Here is an 18,727-nt window from a genome sequence, read left to right as displayed (position 1 = left end):
GTGACAGCCAAAATTCAATCAGAATCTCTAAGAACTTTAACCCTCCTTGGAGAGGAAAATTAGGAAAAAAGAACAAAAGAAAGAAAAATTTCATCGATAAGTAAAAGAATGTAAGATCTACACAGAAAAGTAATTATCTTGAGAGCCAAAAAAATAATAAAATCCAGACAAGTCATGCAGCAGTGTTTGGTGCGAGTTTCAGATTTCACTGGGCAACAGAAATGTTACTAAGGGTGTGACTGACAGGCATGGCCCTGGTGACCAGGGGAGTCCAGCTTGGCGGGGGGCTGCAATGACCACTGTGGATGCGGACATCAAATGTCCTTCAGGTATGAGAAAAATGCTTCCAAATGCTTTGCAATGGAGAGCTAGCCATTAGGAGATTAAGAATTAGCTATGGAAATATATAATAAAAAGAAACCCACAGTATTAGTATTTTTATACGGAACCTGTATCCAGTTGGTGTGATAAGTGTATCTGTAAGTGCTTAAATCAATTTGCTTTGTTAGATTACTCAATTAGACTGGAAACTGCAGTATAAATATTGTATATTTGGGCCATGGAAGATTTGTGCTGTTGGGTTAAAAAGAACTCATGAATTTTATAGAAAATGTTAAAACATTTAAAGAACTTAAAGCTCACAATATGTTTAACTTTGACTTATTATACATAAATTATTTAAATACCTGGGAGAGTTTTATTTGTGAAGTCAGAACTTCAGAGAAATAAAAAAATGTATCAAAAGTATAAACGCAATCCAAAATATGTTTAATTTTTTGAAAAAGACTGAATATTCATCAAAGTTCCCCTTAAAAGAGACCACTGATATTTTCTAAATTTTTAACTTTGCGGCTTAGTCAAGTTTTGAAATTTTATAATATGCACACTAGGTACTGATTTTTAGAACCAAAGAAACTTTTGCAATGTCTCTGGTATCTCACTTTGACACTTTTTTTTTTTTTTTCCTCAAGACAGGGTCTCACTAAATTGGCTGGCATCAAACTTGCAATTCTCCCGCCCCTCTTCAGATTACAGGCACACGCCTCCACACCCAGTGGCAGGGTTCCGGATGCTGCATGCATGGAGTTACTTAGAGAAGGAAAATTAGGTGTACTGAATGGCTGACTGTGGGCTCTCAGTTGTTCAGAACCCAAACGGAAGACATACGTATCAGATAATTACTGATCAAAAAAAAATCACGCTGGCTTGGTGCTTACCCAATGCCATGGTCAAAGAGCCCTGGGGTCTTACCACAGCCCAGGTGGGCATACTTTTCCCTCCTTCAATAAACACAGTTATACATTTATAATGTGCTAGGCAACGCATCTATAAGGAGAAGCCTTGCTTCCTACCCTCAAAATATTTATAGATGAAGTCATCCAGAGAGTTAACATTTTAGACAAAATATCTTAACCCCGATAGCTTATGCAAAAATGTGAAATTTCATCTTTACCTTCTTTTCCTTTCTAACAACAGTTTGAAGGTGGAGATTAATTCGAGATAAGAGGTGGGAGTCACATAGTTGTATCTCTGAAGTTCGTTGTAGAAAGATGTCGATAAATTTATAGTCGAAGTGTGGAAGCTCTTACACAAGTCGATACAGCCATCCCGTATTTCCGCCGACATTTCAATGTCTTCCAAGAAGCGGGAGGCGACGGCCTGCAGCGCATCTTCGGGCCATGACTGAAGTGAAGGCAAACACCTTAGTGTTTCATCAAGGTTACCTGCGTGTACCCCTGGGGCTGCACATCAGTGGCTAGGGCCTGTCACACAGACTCTTCATGGTTTGCTCTGGGATTAGGGAAATGGGTCAGGAATACTACAGGTGCAAGAGAGACAGGAACAAAACCTACAGAATGTCTATCTCTGTGCGTGTTACCGGTATTATCTCACTTAATTCTGCAAACAGGTCTCGAGGGGAAATATTAACCTTTTCTGGTAAACACTAGAATCATATATATAATTTCCTCTTTGTTTCTCTGGGGAATTTGTGGACATCTTAAACTAACAAGCCCAAAACATGATGCCTGTCTCTCCCACCATAACTGCAGTCTCAACTCAGAAAACACCACCACATTCACCAGAAAACAGGAACTGTCCTCCATCTCTCCTCTTCCTCAGCCCTGCATACATTTATAAACAAATGGTGCCATCAGGCCTAAAAGAGCTTCTATCCTTCTGTAATTACCACACCCACCCTAGTTTAAGTCTCCCTGTCATCTTCCTGGGATGTCCCAGCAATACTGGGCAGCCTCACTCTCTATACAGCTGTCGGGGGGGGGGTCAAATCATGTCAGCTCACAGAATACACCCCAACTTTCTATATGTAGGATAAAACCCAAACCAGCTTACTAATCTTTACCTACACTGACCCCACCCATCTACCTGACCTGTTATACCACTCCATCTCAGTTACTCTGCCTGGGTCTCCTTGTTACCCATACTTTTGTCTTTCAAGGATCCTCCTCAAATTTATCTGTTCAGAAAGCCTTTGCTCCTTTTGTGCTTCTTGATAGGGGGGAATTAGTTTTTGCTAATTTGAAGGTAAGCTCAAGGAGAACAGAGGACTTGTTTATTCTATTTGGCTTTTCATCTCTAACTTTTAATAGAAAGACACGCTGCACAGCAAGAAAGAGTTCAATAAATAGGTTGTACATGAAATTGATTGGAAAGTGGAAGTATTGAGAGACTATACAGATTTTTCAAGATTCTAAATGTTTATGTGATAAATCCTACTCACAGGATGTTGGCAACAGCCCACAAAGTTCCCACTCTAAGGTGAAGAATGCACTGTGATACATTGTTTAAGCCAGAGGGAGAACTAAACTATTTTGCAGTGAACTCATCAGTCTCCTTTGCTACTCTTCTCTGCCGCCCCAAACACCTGTCCTCTTCTTTTGTTGACTCAGCTTGGTGTACTCTGATAGGGAAGTTTACTACCAAAAACAAAAAATGTCCCCCTGGCTCTTTTGAGTTTTGTTAGGTTTGGCTACTGGAGACTGGAGGATGAAAGAAGAGGCAGGTGGAGGTAGAGCATCTGAGACCTAGGGTTCTGGTTTCTGTTGTGCATTCCTCTCTGCAGGCTCCATGCTCCCACTTCCCTCCTGCCACCCTTTTATACCCAGCTGTAGTAACAACCTCCTGCTGCTGTCCACCCCTTCCTGAGTCTCCACCAACCCCTTCTTGGTTGCTTGAAACCAGTCTACACCTCTGTGAACAATCTCTTCCTTAAACTTTTCTCAGTGAAGTCTCCAGATACATTCTGCTTCCTTTCGGGACCCTGCTTGATACACACAGTTCTCCTAAAACTTTCTACGTTCATGACTATATATGCTCAAATATTTCAAACTATATGATTTTTATAACTATAATTACTTAAAATGCATAATGATGGATCTGAAAATTAAGCCCAGCTACATTTGGAGGGGGGTCTAAAAACTGAGTCGAATGAAGACAGAGACTAAACATTTCTAGGAGTCTATCTAAAATTTATATGGTGGTACCTGAAACCAGTCAATGGTACAGCAGTTGACAAGAGCAGGGAACTTTCTGAGACGATTCCGAAATGCGTCTCCAATGGGACTCATGGCCAGCACCACATGCAGTTGGTTGCGGCAGCGATCAATAAACATGTTGAAAAGAGCTACCGGGCTTCCATCAGTCTGCTTGGTTTTATCTCGCTGCCGATCTAACTGACGCATCTTTTCACAGATCTCTTGCTTCTCATCTAACGCAAAGAGATTTGGAACCTCCCCGGCATTCAGCAGATTATTCACATCTTCTAGAAATGACTCTTTTTTAATCTGAGTGTCCGTAAATAGGAAGACACCCTGCATGTCGCCTTCAGCACATTTTCTTAAGATCACTTTCAAATCTTCGCGCCACTCACTGTTCCCGTAGCCCTTGGAGATTTCGACATGGAACACGGTATAATCACACATGTGAGCAGCTAACCGGGTGACAGACTGCCTTCCACTGCCTCCCACTCCAACCAGGAGCGCGTGGCTTCGGGGCTGCTTCAAGATCCTGGAGATCCTGCTGATGTGTTCTATGGCGAATCGGAATAAGACGAGGTTCATGGGCTTTTTGCTCATATTGTTGTATTCGTCCAGGTGAATTTCCACTGTCACTCGGAGATTATCCACATCTGCCACTTCCCTGTAGTTGGTATCTTCCCGCTTGGGATCGTGGAAATCACAAAACATTAAGCTTCTTAAGTCATCTTCTTGTACCACGCCATCATTGTCAAAGTCCAAACCTTTAAAGAGCTCATGAAAATCTTCATCCATGTGGTTTTTCAAAATTTCTTGAATGTAGTTGATAAGCCAACTTCTGTCTGCATTATCCAGAAGGCGATCGTAGTACACTCTAAGGACCTGCGTAGTTTTAAAAAGTTACTTCAGGGATGAATTCTTATTTTTGAATTTTTATTTCTAGAATATAAATTATAAAATAATACAATAACACTGTCCATAGATGTCCGTAGGTTTTGTTAAAAGTAGTCAAATAATGAAGACACACCCACAGTGACGTTTATTTTACATACCAATTTTGCCCATACTGACTTGGAGTAATAGTCACTTTCACCTATCAATAAAAAGTGGTAATTTGGGGGCTGACACAGATCACGTAGATATGAGAAGAATGGGGTCCATAAGAAGGCCAGGGACTGCCTTTGCTGGTCCCTCGGATGTGGGGTACAGAGCTGGGCTTGCCACCTCACTGCTGGTGACATTTCATCTAAGATGACCTTTTAAAAGTTATTGGCAAATCAGTAGATATTATTTGATTTAAGTACATTTCCCAGTAAAAAAAGGAAATGCTTTGGGTTAAGGGGGGATTATTTTGGCATTTATTCATCGTTTCTGTTGGAAGTCATTACAGAGGGCAATCTACCAAAATAAATGTCTGTTACATGCACATAACAGGACTGCAGAAAGTAATCAGACTCACTATACACATCAACCATTTCCTCAAAATGCTCTGAGTGATCCATGTTTACACTCTGGATTGGACTGTGCCCCCCACACACCCACCACACATTTATATGAAGTGTGTTTAAAAAATACAGCTAATGCTTAAATTTAAAAAATGATTACAGTAAAGGACATGGTGTCATTAGTCCCCCTCAAAATACGTGAGCACACTCATCCCTTCATCCTTACCACTTCCTGCAGCAGTTCTGCAAGTCCTCTATCATGAGTGTCTTTAGTGGTGCTGTCGTGGCTGCCTTGACATCCTGAGTTGATTCAAAACACTGACCTTTCGTGAGGAAGAGCCAGGAGTCCCACAGCACCAGATCCAGGGAGTAAGACTGAGGACACACTGTAAATGTTTTTCCAATCTGCCTATCCGTTGGATGGCACATAGCAGCGGTGTGCACCGTATTTTTTATCCCACCTCACAAAGACACTCACAAAAGGGTGCTCCAGAACCGCTTCAGAAAGTGGCAAGAGTGATGGCACAGGCGTCTCTGAAGTAAGGGGACTGCTCTGAGCTGGTTTAACAGCAATGTGGTCTTTTACTGCAATCATTTTTATTGGAACACTCACCATGTTTTAGTCACTCCTTGTACACTGAAGTCCTAGCAGTCAGTGCGACTGTATTTAGAGACAGGGCCTTTCGGTAGGTGATGAAGGATGAGTGACATCATAAGACTGGGCCCCTCAGACAACAGGACTAGTATCACCACCCCTGACCCTCCTGCCCTCTCTCACTCTCACAAACGCTGATGCCACCTTGATCTTGGAATTCTGGTGCCCAGAACTGTGAGAAAATGAAGTTCTACAGTGAAGTCCTGGGTCTGTGGCCAAGCAGGATTGTATTTGTCATGGCATTCCAAATAGACCAACCCTCCCGCGACATGAACAGCGCAGGTTTTCATCATCAGGGTGGTGGGTCCTGACTCAGCACTGGGATTTTGGGCAAATCACTCACACTGTCTGCATGAGTTTTTTCACAGATACTTCTTTACCTATAAAGTGGGAGCGATAACCAATACATTACAAACGTCATAGGTTTGTGCCAAAAGTGATAACACTGGGAAAACACTTCAGAACTGAAATATGTAATTATTATAAACTTCCCTGGTGTCAGGCTAACAGCAGTGCTGGACAATCATGGCTTATTTTTTAAACACACTTCATATGAATTGGGGGTACGGGGGTACAATTCAATCCAGTTGTCAAGCCAATGACTGAATAGTATAATAATGGTGGCCATACAGGCAAATGATGCAATTTGGACCTCTTCCACACCTCAACCAGATGTTTCCAGAACAGTCTAGTTTTCCAACATATGCCAGTGGTCACATCTTTGGCCTGAGGTACCGAAGACTTCAGACAATATTCCCATGTGGGAGTATGCTCATCATTCCCAAGGAACTAAGTTAAACCAACTTCACGTATCAGGGTCGCTGCCTGACCACGAGTCCAGTGTGTTACTGACTTGAGGCAAATTGGCAAGAAACTGAGGCAGAGTCTCTCAAAGATGGTCAACTGGGACAGGGTCAGCTTGGCTGAGGCACTTCCGCAAATTAGACCCATGATGGGGCCACAGACAGTGGTGCCAGGGTACTTGTGCTCCTTAACCCCTTCTCTTTTCCTCAGATGAGGTACACACGTAATAAGGACACAGTTCCGGGAGTCAGCACATTCGCAACCCTTGCAAGCACCATGGAGATCAAGCTATAAAACACTCCTCACCTCAGCAGCCCCCTCCTGCTCACACCCTTCCTTCCCACCAGTCCATGACCACCTCCCACAGCTTTAAAAGTTAACACGCAATAAATCTATACTACTATACTATAAATCTATACTACTATAAATCCAGACGGCTGCAAGGGATGTGACTTCTGGCACACTTACCTTTATAATTTGTGCTTTGACTTTCATGTCATGTTATTAATTGCAGATTTTAAAACTAAAGACCTATTTCATAGGATATAAAATTTGCCTTTGTTCAGTGTTGGAGATCAAATCTGGGCCCTGGCACATGCTCAGCAAGTATTATCTCCAGCCCCAAATCCACCCTTTTAAAGCGTGCACTTCATGACTTTTAGAATAGACACAAATTGTAGAACTATCGATCCTTATCTCATCTCAAAACTTTTCATCACCCACAAAGGAAGTCTGGTCCCATTAGCAGACACTTTCCACTGCCTCCATCCACCAGCCCCTCCTGTTAATATGCTTATTCTGAACGTCCATGCACAGGGAGCCAGAGGTGATCTTTTGTGTCTGGATTGTTTTGGAAGAAAGAAGTCCTGCAGGCTCATCTGGGAGACACGACGCATCGCCATCCTGTTCTAGAGCAGACGAAGTGCTGCTGTGTGTGCCGGCAGCGCTGCATTTACCCACTCGTCACGCTGGGCCCCGAGCTGCCTCCCCTGGCTTTGTGTGGCTGTACATCAGTTCTGTGGGGCACACAGACAGGCATGGAGCTGCTGGGCCATACGGCAGCTTTGTTTCACCTTCTGATGAACGGCCACACTGTTTTCCTTATTACCCTTCCACCGGTAAAGGATGAGGGTTCCTCACCAATCCTTGCTCTTGTTCATTAGTTTGGCTTGCTCGTGGTTTGAGGGGCCGTCACTGTGGTTGTGGGTCCCCTACTGACTGAGCGTATGGGACATCTTTTCAAGGCCTTACTGGCCACCTCTGTGTTATGGTTAGAGAAATGTCTGTTCAACTCCTTTCCCGCTTTTAAGTTGGTTGAATCCATCCCTATGTGCTCTGCACTACACACTCATCAACGATTTACAGCTATTTTCTTTCATTCCGTGCACTGTGTTTTCGCTTTCTCGACAGTGGCCTTTGAAGCATGAAGAATTTTAATTTTGATGAAATTCATTTCTCTCTTTTGTCCCTGGGTGTGTTTTATGCAGAACAGGTAATTTTTTCTTCACTAGCACGTGTTGTCGTCAGGACCCAAGATCACACGCCTCGCAGGAGCTAGTGAGTGGACATAGCACAACTTCATTCTCTTCCTCATTCCTTTTCCCTCCCCTCCCACTCCTCTCCCCATCTCTTGGCCTCCTTCCTTTTGGCAAAAGGCCTCTCCCTGCTTCCCATTACCTTTTATGCCACTCTTTATTAACAATTCATATTTAACAGGCAAACAAGCTAATGTGCTCACTAGAGCTTAAGAGCCTCGGAGAAGCCAGGGACATGGGAACAGGACAACTCTGGTTTTTGGTTTTTTGCTTTATTGAGTTTATTGGTACATTTTAGGTATGCAGTACAGTTGCATTCATCATTGGGATCTTGTACCTTTACATGACAGGTCTTGGTTCTCGTTTTTTCCCCTTTTCTTTGCCCTTCCTTCACCCCATCCTCCCCTCCCCATTTACAAACATTTTATTTCCATTTTCTCATTTTCTCACATTTTTTCTTTTCCCTTATTCCCTTTCCCCTACCCTTCCCACTTTCCCTACACCTTTAGCCATTTTCTTCCTATTTCACAGGGTCAATTATCTCATGAGGATCTCATGTACTATTACAGTTTTTCACACAACAGAAACTATTCAGTATTTATACATGTGTGACTTGTGTATTTCACTTAGGAGTATATCCTCAATATGTATCCATTTCCTATGAATGAATCTAATTTCTCATTCTTTATGGCTGAGTAGTATTCCATTTTATTAAAAAACCACATCTTTATCCAGTTTCCAAATGATGGGCAAATGAACTGTTTCCAACTTTTAGCTATTACAAACTGTGCTGCTATAAACATAGGTATGCATATATCACTGTGATATGATTCTTTTAATTCTTTTGGAAAGATACCCAGCAGAGGGATGGCTGGGTCAGATGGAACCTCTAGTCCCAGCTCTTTGAGGTATCTCCATATTGATTTCCATAGCTGTTACACCAGTCTGCACTCCCACCAACAATGGAGAAGGGTTCCTTTCTTCCCACAACCCTGCCAACATTTGTTATTGTATGATTTCTTGACAGCAGCCACTCTTTGTGGGGTGAGGTAGAATCTCAGTGTTGTTTTCATCTGCATCTCTCAAATGACCAGTGATGTGGAACATTTTTTCATATATTTACTTGCTGCTTTTACTTCTTTATCTGAGAAATGTATGTTCATTTCAGATGCCCATTTTTGAATTGGGTCTTTACATTTGGGGGGCTGATTGTTTTGAGTTCTTTATATATTTTAGATAATAGGTATGTTTCCTGTATTAAACATATTGTTGAATTTTGCTTCTTAATCCATTCTGCCAGTCTATTTCTCTTCATTGGTGAATTGAGGTTATTGACATTGATGGTTATAACTGATATGTACTGACTTATTATTGCCATGTTATTGTCCTTTTGTTGACTCTTTTTACTTTTTCCCCCTCTCCTTTTAGTTTCCTTCCTTTCCTATTTGATTTGGTCTGTTGAGCCTCATGGTATTGTGGCCTTCATTGTCTTTTTCTAGGATATTGTTTAGAGTTCCTTGTAGTGCTTGTTTGGTATTCATGAAATTTCTCAAGTGTTTTTTGTCATGGAAGTACCTTATTTCCCCATCCATTTTGAAAGAGAGTTTTTCAGGATACATCAGTCTAGGTTGGAGGTTGTTTTCTTTTAGGACTTGAAATACCTCACTCCAGGCTCTCCTTGATCTGAGGGTTTGTGTTGAAAAGTCTGCTGTGATTCTGATGGGCTTTCCTTTGCATGCGATTTGTTTCTTTTCTCTTACTGCTTGTAGTATTTTGTTCTTCTGTTGGGTTTCTGGGATCTCCTTTATTATATGTCTAGGTGTAGATTTTTTTTATCGTGGCTAGTTGGAGTCCTTTATGCCTCACTTATCTGCATGTCAAATTCTTCCCCGTTTGGGAAGTTTTCTGTCATTAATTCTGTGAACAGCTTTTTTAAGTCATTTGTATTTTCTCCTGCTACTTCATGGATTCCTATCAGTCTTATGTTATTCTTCTTTGCATCATCTAAGAGTTGTTGGATCAATTTCTCATGATCCCTTACTGATTTTAAGAGGCCTCTCTTTTCATGCTCACTGACTGCAGTCTTATCTTCTATATCTGAGATTCTATCTTTGCAATCTTTTATTCTGCTGCAAACACTTTCAATAGAGTTTTTAATCTCTTGGATATCTGTTTGAAACTGTTTTATGGATTCCATTTCTTTCCTCTGTTGGGCATTCATCGTTTCCATTTCTTTCTTATGCTGGGCCTTCATTGCTTCTATCATGGTCCTGAGCTCATCTATTGTTTTTTCAGTTTCTGTTCTAGAGTCTCTAATCATGACTTTCATTTTGCTTAGCATCTCTATGGTTATCTGGGAAATTATTTCTGTTTTGAATTTTTCTACAGCCTGATTGATCTGTTTTGCTACTTCCTCTGCTATGAGTTCAGGGTGTCCTGGTGCCTCACTATCAGACTTTTCATCCTCATTTGCTCTACTGTTTGCCATTGGTTAACTGGAAGTCCGTCTTTGTGTCTTGCTTAACTGTTTTCTCATTTTTATTTTTGTTGTTGGGTTGTCCCCGGTTCAATTTCTGGGCCATCATTTAAATTCTCCTGATATAGTTGCACCCCAGCCCCCAAGTCTCTAATGACTCACAGACACCCTCATTCTCTTACTATCAGAGAAGACAACTTGCCAAATCAATCACAATCACACAATCACAATTGACACAATCAGCAACACAATAGGATCAAGCACAACCCACAAATTGACCATTCGTGGTAGTCATTAATCTATCACTTTTAAACCATGTGAATTAAATTAAAATCAAGAAGCAGCCCAAAATATGTTCACAGTGAACAAACTCCTCAATATAGCATCTTTACCATCTAGGATGGGGGCCTAGACACAGTTAGGATGAGAGGAGTAGATAAGAAAAAGGATTGGAGAAGGTTTTGAGTGAAGCCAGAGGGCATAGAATGACCATATAATTTTTAGGAAACTTCCAAATTCAAAAGGGAAATACAGAGTGCAAGAATAAGGACAAGAATATAACCACTTAACAGCAATAGGGGCTCACTTTCCTCTGAAACCATCGACCCTTGAGTGAGGTAAAATGACAGAAGAAAAGAATATAAAGAAAAAATAAAATGATAAAGGAAGAAATCTGAGCTAGGGCAGGAGCAGGAACAGAAAGAGAGACGAGGGATAATATGGCAGAGCAAGAGACTGTGTTGGAGAAAGAGGACAGAAAAAAGAAAGAATTTTCAGAGCGTAATGAAGAAATGAAAGAAAAAAATGAATTTCAAGGGACACTTTCACACCACATCTCTGCTGCCATAACACACAATGTGCACAGCCATGTGCAGAACCAAGTCCCTTGATCTCATCTAGCCAATGGCAGACCCCTGAGACTCAGACTGGTCTCAGGCCGCAAGGCCCCTGACCTCCTGCAGGGCTAAACTCCACACAGTTCCAAAAACAGTCCCCTCTGCCCTTTTTTCAAAGATTTTCAAAGTTGGGAGCTCAGAAAAACACCTTTTATGACCACTCATGCCTCTGCAGAGTGGACCCAAGGACTGGCACAACCAAGAGATTCGAGGGGGGGGTGTATGGGGGTGTTTCAGGGGCCACCCTCCCTGCTGGAACTGCTGGCAGCTCAGGCAGGGGAGGGCGCAGCTACCCCATGGAGCGAGACAACTTTGTACCTTCAAAACCACTTTATGAGATAAAATTAGAGCATCAGTGTGGCCACAAGACCTAGAGACGAAAGACACCTACCTCGTTTTCTGATCCATATTAGGCCCTGAAGGAACCATTCTTCAGCAAACAGAAATAAAGCACAAATTAGAGCACTGAGTTCAATCCCTTTACATTTTTGGAAATGCTGAGAATACCACACCCAACTTCATTTTCAGTGAAAGAAAGAACAAGAGATTTTCCCTCCTGAAGTTTGCATGCATCTGAGGGACATCGACCACAAACTCCAGAGTGAGCGTTAGGGGAAAGGGAAACAGAAGCAGTGAGGGCAGAGTGTGTGGCAGTGAGGACTGAGGTTCAGGCTGGCCTGTGACACCAGCTGGGCGGTCAGGATGGACCTGGACAAGGAGGGGCACAGCTCAGATCCAAGGCAGGGATGGAGCCAGCCTGGGCTCAGCATCAGGGGTGAATGTGGTGCCATCAGGCCCCTAGAGGAGGAAGGGAAGGAGGAGGAACCGCCTACATCTGGTGTCACAGCCAGGGGACTGTCAGGCTCAGCACCTCGGAGGGAAGTAGGATGCTAATGTAAGGCTGTGAGTTAAAACTAGATTCATTATGACTGCATGTGCGTGTGTGTGTGTGTGCATGTGTGTGTGTGTGTGTGATACATGTGGAAATACGAAGTAGTCTTCACATCTATAAATTTCTTTGGAACTTGGGTCTGAACCCAGAATTGAACCCAGGGCCCTGGCACCAAGCTAAATTCCCCAGCCCTTATTTATTTTGAGACAGGGTCTCACTAGGTCACGAAGTTGCTTGGGCTGCACTCACAATCTTGCAGTTGTCCTGCTCCAGCCTCCCACAACACTGAGACTACAAGCATTCACTGTCACACTCAGCCTAAAAACTGTAAGTTATTACTTCACAAACCTCATCAAATGCCCAAGGAGCCCTAACAGCCATGGTCAAAACTTATTTATCTGACTTCTCAAGCAGGATAGAATCCTGAAAAGGCTACCCAATGAAGCACACCACAAACACAGCAGCACCTGCGAACGGCTCCCAGGAGTGGCCAGAAGTACTGGTATTCATGATCCCAGGTAGCACTGGTGGTGTCAACCAGCGCCCAGCCTTCCTGCCAGTGGGAGTGGCTCATCGGGATTCCCTGAGCGCTCCTGAGTGCCAGGCACAGGGAAAGCTGCTGCTATTGCCATAAAGATCATGGAATCGGGAACACTGAAACAAGACCTCAAAAGGCAGTGGGCAGGTGGGGGCTGGAGGGGAGGGAGGTCACGGCCAGGCTTGGATGCCCAGGGCCAGGTGCGGCCTAGGGCAAGCTGTGCCATCCAGGCTGCTGCAGAGGGAATGTGCACACAAGTGAAACCTTGCATCCTGGACCTGGGGATGGAACAGGCACCCAGCAGGGCTTTTACAGAGGGACCAGTGCTTTCGAGAGGAGCCCAAGAGCCTCGCCTGCCATTGCCATTTAGCTGGAGGAGACCTTGGGCTCAGAAGGCAACTGAACAACAGTCACCGATGAGCTCAGGGTCTCTGCCTGGCAACCCAGACCAAGCAAGGTCCAGCCTCAGAGCTCAGTGCCCGGCCAGCCCTGCTCCCTTCACCTGTGGCTGGCAGAGTGGTGTCAGAACCTCAGGATCCCCAGTGTGCAGCACAGGACACAAGAGCACACTTCACAGGTGGGAGGGTTTAGGACTCTATGGAGCCACAGAACCTGGATCCTTGGGGCCTTAGTGACTTAGTCTGCTAGCAACAGACAGGTATAATGTTCCCATTTTCTGGGTTTCCTGGCTGTGCTATTAAATTAAAATACCTACATTGTTTCTTTTTGAGTTTAGATGTTTTCCCTCCATCCTTCCCATGGTCTCTGCCCACTTAAAGACCAAGTCATGTGACTTTTTGCACTCCTCTCTCTCTCTCAATCCTGAGTTTTATAACATGCACAGGTATATATCTATTCCAAAGGGAACTTAGGCATACCTTATATAGTTCCTCTGCTCTCAAAGTATAAATTCAGACTGAGTTGCTTTGAAATTTTTTCTTAAAATCTTGTAATGTTACAAATAAATAATGTAAATTAATGCATTTACTTCTACAAGTACCTGCTTAAAATAATCTATTTAAAATATTTTTCTTTTTTATCAGTATGTGTTTGTAGTACGGAACGATTACACTTACAGGCATTGGCACGTGGACATGAACACTTCTTAATTCATGTTTTATCCACTTCCTCTTCCAGCCCCCTCCCTCCTACATCTCTCCTGGATACATTTCACCATTTCACCCAAAGGTTAAGTCACTTTAAAGACTTAGAAATCAACCAAAATTCCTCCAAAATGGAAGTCTAGACATTTGCAACATCATAAAATAAATATCTTAGTACTAAATATTTAACAAATTATTTTGATCATTGGTCTTCCCAGCATCACACAGCTACACACACTCCAACAAAACTGACTGCTAAATCTTTCTTTTCCCTTGGTTGCTGGCACCATGAATGTTTGTTTCTTGTGTGATCCATGGCAATATGGGGAGCGTTACCTCGTGAACCCAGAGGCGTTTCATCACTTCCTTGGTTTCCGCCATCTCGGGCCTCGACAAACAAACCCCCTGGATGACCCGGGAGAAATCCCGGAGGTTGAACAAATAGTGAGACTTGGCCGGCGTGGGCAGGAGATTCTTCATCGCGTCCTTGTACAGCGTCATCGTGCCGTTCACAATTTGTGTGGTCAAATCTAGAAATCCTTCTGGAAATTTATAACTTTAGGAAAAAAATAAACAGAACATTAGAAAATGCAGAAGTATATTACATGAACAATACTCAGGGTGACCAGACCGGTTCGCAGAGCCCTCGCTGCTTGTTATAACAATAGATCTGTACTGCTGTGAAAGCCAGTCTCTGTTCACTGTTAACACTGTGATCCTAAAACCAGGAATGGCTTAGTGAACCTAAAACCACTTCAGTAAGGGAGGAAGCCCCAGCCAGGAGCACATCTCTCAGGCTAAACCCTGGATCCACAAGACAGGGCTGCTGAACTCTCCCACCCAACTGTCCATCTGCGGGGCTGATGAGGAACACTGGCGAACTGGGTGTTTTCAGAGAAGATGATAAAATCACAGCACACACAAGAAGAAGAGAAAGGAGAGTAAGGCCGTGGAGCAGGAAGAGAGGCTGAGGGCACGACCGGGGTGTCCACGGAGCAGTGTGTCCACTGGGAAAGGTCGGCTGTACTTGATTTCTGGCCTGACCAGAAGCCAGTGCTCTACTCCATCAGCACTGGACAGGGCAAGGAGCAGGCATTTCCGCAGCTTCGGGCCTCCGCGTGGACACTGCTCGGGCTTGGGCAGGGGTGGCCTGCAGCTCTCCATGGTGCCTCGAAGTCGCACATCACCTTTGCGCACAGCACGCACCGCTCAGCCGTGAGTGCACCACACAGTAACTCCAGCAAGGCAGCAGAAGCTTGGCCTGTGGGTCCGCTCCCAGCTGGGAGGCAGGCGGAGTGGGAGGAGTGGTGTCAGCAGTTCCCCTCTCCTCGGCCAGCGAGGCCTTTAGGGATAGAAGCACCTCGCACACCCACATGGCGAGGAAGGGCACACTGGCCCTGCCTGACTCACCAGGTTTGTAAATGCCAGTTCAGGATCCGAGAGAAGATCACAAACATGGACTTATCGCTGAATTCATTGATAGTCACAATGTTGAAATGTCTCATGTATCGGGGGGTCACTGGATTTCGGCCACCACCTAAACATGAAACAGGACAACTCGGAATGCTGCTGTGAGAATGCTCTGGGCAGCAGACCTAAGCTTCCACAGTGCAAGGTATCTTGCGAGGTGGCAAATTCCCAGCGCCCAGAGAGTTACAAGTAATCCATCATCTGACAGCAAAACAATTTTCTCCCCAAACTCAAAGTGCTGCTCCTCTACCTGCTACATCCGAATGAGTCCTAACGGGCACAATCCCGAGTGAGGCCTCTGTGAGCAGAGGCCATCACACTGCACAGCGCTGTGCCACAGTCAGTACGGGGTGAGCTGTCACACACGGCTGCAACCTAGACAACTAGGCTGCCCCTCGGGGTCCTTGCCGCGTAACTGTAGTGCAGCTCAATGCTGGAGGGTCCCCTTCTGTGGCCCGGAGCTCATTCCCCCAAGAACTCCACGTAGTAAATCCAGCTACAGTGCTGGCTGCTTGCATTTTTCAAAATCGGGCAATTACCTCACTTTCATAAAATGATGCTTTCAAACATGAGGTTTTAACGAGTGGCCAAGAATTTAACATAGCGTCTAAAATAACATCATCTTTAAAATGTATAGGGCTGGGGATGCAGCTCAGAGTAGGTCAGCATGTGTTTAACGTGTGCAAGGCTGTAGTGCAATCTCTAGCACCCAAAATAAGTAAAAATAAAAATTAATAAAACAGTGCATAGACAAGTTACATGTGCTTTTTCAAAGATTCTATCATGGAAAGCGTTGGTTAGAAAAAGCGATTTTAAAGGTGTATCTTTTAAAAAAATACATCTCATACAGCCACACAGTACATGCTTACTGTCTGCAGGCAGACAGCCATGTTCGGTTCCTGTCACCGAATTATACCAGGCCATTTCCGAAAAGGCGCAGGGTGTGAGCACCACGCACCTGTCCCTGTCCCTGGGGGTCACAGGCTCTGCACCTCAAACAGTCACAGACACCTGGGAATTTGCCAGCTGAGACTCAGCCCTGACTGCTCTGGACAGATTAAAGGGCGGGGAAAGCGCTGAGGACAGCAAGGGGCGAGGTCACTGCCCCAACTCTGTCTCCATGTCCTCCTCCTCCTCCTCCTTGAGGTCATTCACACAGTGCTACCTTTAGAAAACGGCCCCAGGGGAAGCGTGCTCATGGATTTGAAAAGTAGGCACCTGAGGACTAGTGACTGGCTTGGGGCGGGGCTCCTGCCACCCGGGAGCCACTGGCCTTTCATTTAGAAAAGGAAAGAGAAAGGTCAACATGGCCCAGGGAGAATGCGAGGACAGTTTCTACCCAGGAGCAAACTGTCCATGGGAAAAGTCTGGTGAAGGGCAGGGTCTGGGAACACATGCCAGAGCTCTCCTGAAGCAGGATGTTCGGAGAAGAAAAAGTAAAGGTAGAATACAGGTATTCAAATGTAAAACTGAGGCATGCCACTCGGATATACAAACCATCTTTTTTGGGGGATAGATCTGTACACCTTGTTTACAGTCTCAAATTTTTTTTGCATAGTACACTGTGTTTCTACAGCACTGCAGTGTTTGCTGATTGTACTGTACAAGTACAGGGCTGTAGGTTTATGTTCGGTCACATATCACAGCACTGCATATAAGAGCTATGCAGATGAAAGCAAAGCCATCAAGTTGGAGTTCCCTTTGGCCATTTCTTTTTCCTGAATCTTGTAACATGCACAGTACATCCAGCCCACTTAGCCAATCCACTTCCGGCCCACTCACAGGCTCACTGACTCAGCTGTTAATGAGAGATGTCTACCAGCTGTAGGCCAGGACGGGAACATGAAAGTTCTCCATTTCCTTGTGTGAAGCCATTTTAGACGAGTCAGCATTAAACTTTTCTCTCCCTAGAGATTCCTTTGAATTTATACATTTCTCAATGGAAAGACTAAACTGTCTTTAAAGGTTCTTTTCGCCATTTCAGACTTAGAGTCCCTTAGCAGCCGTCCAAAACCCAGAGACGGACAAGGACAGGACTTAACGGGGGCGGTGGAGCCGGGAGAAAGATGGCTTCAGAAGCAGGGTTCTCCTAGAGGATTGAACAGAAGGAAATGAGCTGCCCGGGGCTGAGGCATCCGCGTTCTCAGAATGTAGGGACAGGAAACTGCAAGCCACATCCCGGAAACTGGGAGAGCGAATGACTGATTTGGAAGGGGTTGGAAGGCCCACCCACACCACAGCCAACCACTGTGGAGGCTGTGGTCAGAGTGGACACACACCGGATGTCTACACGCAAAGCCCTGGGGCTGGGTGTCCAGTGGGGCTGCTCTTCCCAGTCACCCCTTAAGATATAGCCAGAGTGACCGCCCATCTCCAACGTCGCAAAGCTGGAGCACCCACCTGGAGGCCCCATTGCACACATGATCTGAATGTCCACCAGTTTAATCATGGAGCAGTCTCTGAGGTCGTACCAGTTCCAGTGATCCAACCACTGTCTCAGCAACTCGATGGGAGGCTGGGCCCCGTAGACCTCCCGGGCTGGCATATTGACATCATCCACAAAGACAACCTAGGACAGAAAGGAAAGCGGGCTGGGAAATACACCTCTGCGCAGTGCCCGACTGTGAGAAAACCAGTAACTCAAACTATCACAACATTTTCTTCTAGTAAAGTACATATCTGGGGAGCAATAGCTTATTTTCCAACCAAGTATTCTCACTGGGAAGTCTACTTCCAAGCAAGTATATTTAGCTTTCATGGAGTGGGGAGATATTTTTCCTATTTCTCGTCCCTCTAGGAGAAGGAACACCTCCATTACTAATCTTTCAAGATTAATAGTTTAAGACTTTTAATCTTTCCATAGGGGTTCTCAATATACCCTTATCTTTTTTCCTTGTACAACGCTGCAATTCATAAAAAAAAAAGGTAACTATATCCTTTGAGGTGAGGGGAAGGTGAGAAGTGTATGCTCCACAGAGTAGCAGAGATTAAGTCAGCTGGTAGCTGAGTTTAACCGTCTAGAAAATCAAACAGGAAAGTCCTTGTTGAGAAAATATATTAGCAAGAGAATTAGAAGGGTAAACAACTTTCCAAAGGAATATTCTACTTTCAATTTAATAAGCAACTGCTGGTTTTTAGAGTCAGGGTATTTAGTGCAAGCTGGGTGTGGGGGCACCACCCACAATTTCAGGTCCTCGGGAGGCTAAGGCAGCAGATTGCAAGTCTGAGGTCAGCTGAACAACATAGCAAGACCACGTTTCCAAAGCCATGTCCAGTACACATAGAGATATAATTGGTGCTATGGTTTAGATGTAAAATGTCCCCCAAGGGCCGGGGATTTAGCTCAGTGGTTCGGTGGCCTGCCTTGCAAGCCCAAGGACCTTAGTTCAATCCTCGGTGCCAAAAAAAAAAAAAAAATT

General features: G+C 44.4%; 1 protein-coding gene across 2 annotated transcripts in view; it reads right to left on the bottom strand.

Moving 5' to 3' along the window:
• Dnah7 (dynein axonemal heavy chain 7) overlaps positions 1-18,727 on the bottom strand; it is a 211,976-nt gene that overhangs the window by 81,365 nt on the left and 111,884 nt on the right. For both annotated transcript variants that reach the window (XM_010631953.2, XM_010631954.3), the window contains exons 38-42: positions 17,709-17,877; positions 15,249-15,375; positions 14,175-14,394; positions 3,504-4,376; positions 1,454-1,683 (exon numbers count right to left, since the gene is read on the bottom strand). In XM_010631953.2, coding sequence (XP_010630255.1) covers positions 1,454-1,683; positions 3,504-4,376; positions 14,175-14,394; positions 15,249-15,375; positions 17,709-17,877 — 1,619 coding nt within the window. The remainder of the gene's footprint in view (positions 1-1,453; positions 1,684-3,503; positions 4,377-14,174; positions 14,395-15,248; positions 15,376-17,708; positions 17,878-18,727) is intronic.

The sequence above is a fragment of the Fukomys damarensis genome, unplaced genomic scaffold (genome assembly GCF_012274545.1).
Source record: "Fukomys damarensis isolate Sample0158 unplaced genomic scaffold, DMR_v1.0_HiC HiC_scaffold_26, whole genome shotgun sequence".
Lineage (NCBI taxonomy): Eukaryota > Metazoa > Chordata > Mammalia > Rodentia > Bathyergidae > Fukomys > Fukomys damarensis.
The sequence above is the reverse complement of the archived record's forward strand: the minus strand, read 5'-3'. Positions and strand labels throughout refer to the sequence as shown.